General features: G+C 33.3%; 1 protein-coding gene across 1 annotated transcript; it reads left to right on the top strand.

Moving 5' to 3' along the window:
* Positions 1-1,510: 1,510 nt before the first annotated feature.
* On the top strand, positions 1,511-2,182 carry LOC149266939 (uncharacterized protein C2F7.02c-like). The gene has a single exon (XM_089409677.1). The coding sequence runs from the start codon at positions 1,511-1,513 to the stop codon at positions 2,180-2,182; it is 672 nt and encodes a 223-aa protein (XP_089265803.1).
* The last annotated feature ends 681 nt before the right edge of the window (positions 2,183-2,863 follow it).

Below are 2,863 nucleotides of genomic sequence, written 5' to 3'. Positions count from 1 at the left end.
GGATCTAGCACATCTTCAATGTTGCTCCAATGTGGCATGCGCTAACCTCTCAGGCACCATGGCACTCAGTGGGTTGGTAAACTTTAGCTAGGTTTGCTTCACTAGCAATTATCACAATGTGACCATTTTGGCATGGTCGATACACACTTAATATGGACTGACGAGGCTCACACTCTCAATTTATGTTCCTTATTAACACCACTTTATAGGCAAGTGATATATAGCCACTAGGTTTAGTGTAAAGTTGATGTAAAATTAAGATGAAAATTTAAAAAATTCTTTATAGGGAATATCAATTTTTTGGTTATTACAATTTTTAATTTGTTATTGTAAATATTATTTTATTATTTTTAAATATGCTGTTAAATGACAAAACATCTCCCATAATAAATTATAGAACACCTTTCTACACACCAATAATTATAAATATATATTATACTAAGAATAATATAATTTATTTAATTGTAAAATATTTAATTGATAACATTAAAATTAATATTATAATAGATAGTTATTTTTTAAAACATATACAATTACTAAATATATATAGTTATTATGAGCTCTTATAAATAGATTATCAATGTAATTAATTATATTAAATATGATTGTAATGTAACTAATTATATTATGATTGAAGATTATCAATGTAATTAATTATATTAAATATGATTGTAATGGAACTAATTATATTATGATTGATTGCAGTAGATGAAATGCTTTATTTGTTTTTGGAAAATTTAAAAAGCAGTTATGTAACAAAAATCTCTACAAAATTGAAAGTTTCTTACTTTATAAGATTACTAATCTATTATAATTATAAAAGTCGAAAAACCTCAACTTCATAAAATTACAAAGTTATATTTATAGGATCATAAAATAGAAGAAGTTAAAGTGCTAAAATAAACTCTATAAAATTACTAATCTATATTTATAGAATTAGAAAATTCCAAAAACTTAATAAAAACTTGAACTTCATAAAATTATTAATTTATATGTATAGAATCATAAAGAATTAAAATGCTGAACAAAACTCAAATAGAACTAAGGTCTTACTTACAGTGGTGTAAGAATACATTAAATATATCCACCAATAATACAATATATAAATAAAATTCAATAATTCAAAAAAATAAATAATATATTTTAATAATATAAAAAATACCAAACTTATATTAAAGAAATAATAATAAACAATAAGTTAACTATAAATATCTCACACTTGATAACCGCACTTAAAATCTCAATCCCTATCTTAGTTTGCATGTTTACCGTCGCCAAATTCAATACTCGTGTTAAACGAATACAACTGCACTAAAACAGCGGATATAGGCTGAAAAGGCGTCGGCGTACTTTTCTGGTTTGAAGTTTCTTTTATAAAGAGGTAAACGTTGTTATTCAATCAAAATACATTTCTGAGTTAACCCTAAGGTTGGTCATCTGACTGATCTGTTATATCATTTCTGACTTATTTGTTAAATATCATTGGGCCTTTCTTCCTTACTTCACCGAGATGGGAATTAACAATCCCAGGCAGCAGTCAGTCTGTAATCATAATGGAGAAGGTATTTTACCTCCCCTGCCAGCTGGAAATCCAAACAGAAAAACGCTGGTCTTGGATTTAGACCAAACGCTGGTGCATACGAGTGCAAAGCCCATGCCGGCCGGCTATGATTTTACGATAAGGGTTAACAGTTGTGCGAGACCATTGTACGTATTGAAAAGGCCAGGGGTGGACCAACTGTTGCAGAGCCTGGGCGCCACAGGATTGTACGAAATCGTAGTGTTCACTGCAGCATGCCGAGTGTATGCAGATGCTGTGGTGGATGGGCTCTTGGATTCTCTGCCCGTCATTGACTGCAGTGGTAGTATAATTCCGCCCACTCATCGACTGTCCAGAAGGCATTGCCGCAAAGTTGGAGATGTGACGAGAGTGAAAGACCTGACAGTAGTGGGAAGGGATCTGAATCGCGTTATATTTGTTGACGACCGCCCTGCGTCGTATTATTTGCACCCACTAAACGCCATTCCAATCAATGCGTGGGACGGTCTGGATTTGGAGGACGAGTCCCTCTTCAAAATCACTTCCTTCTGTGTGGAACATGCACACGCAACAACAGACGTGAGAACACTCCTTTTTAACAGGAGACTCCGTTTCAATCCTCCAGCTCCATTAGGAAGATAGGCATATTTATTTCGGCCTTGGAGATAGGCATATTTATTTTGGATACATGGCTGTTTTGGCTTTGGCTACAGGTGCCTTTACCATGTGGTTTCCTCCCCGAGTTCTTTAAGCGCTTTGCCCTGTTTCTTCTCTCAAAATCAATTAGCGTGATCTATTAACCGATATTTTGTTATGTACTTAGCACGTGAATAATATTGAAGAACACAAAATTACGCCTTAAGGTTTGATTAATTGCTACAATATCAAGTTCAATGTGATTACCTTCAGTGACCTTCTCTTTGTGGGAAAATTGTTGATTTTATGAAGCCGAGAAGGCATTTGTCATTGTAAAGGGGATCCAAAATATCATGATAACTTATTTAGTTGTTTTGGGTTATAAATGTTATTTTCTTCCTATTATTTGCGTTGAAATTCTTGTCTTGTTTTTCCCATTTCTCTAACATTGTGTTTTATTCAACTGAGCTGACCTCACCATTATCATCCATAGTAGCCCTAAAATGAATGCTAGAAAAGAAGGGACGTAAGTTTCGAAAGTAAGCATGAGATAGCTTCTTGATTTACAAAATCGGCCAGAAATCATGGAGTTAATTTCATGAGGTGCATTGTTTCATCTTCTTCTCTGTCGTATTCCTGATCACATACGAATAAAGGTGATCGCTATGGAGAAGCAAGAGACTCGCA

The sequence above is a fragment of the Pinus tabuliformis genome, chromosome 6, assembly GCF_031772625.1.
Source record: "Pinus tabuliformis cultivar Carrire ecotype Pingquan chromosome 6, CPIR1, whole genome shotgun sequence".
Lineage (NCBI taxonomy): Eukaryota > Viridiplantae > Streptophyta > Pinopsida > Pinales > Pinaceae > Pinus > Pinus tabuliformis.
The sequence above is the reverse complement of the archived record's forward strand: the minus strand, read 5'-3'. Positions and strand labels throughout refer to the sequence as shown.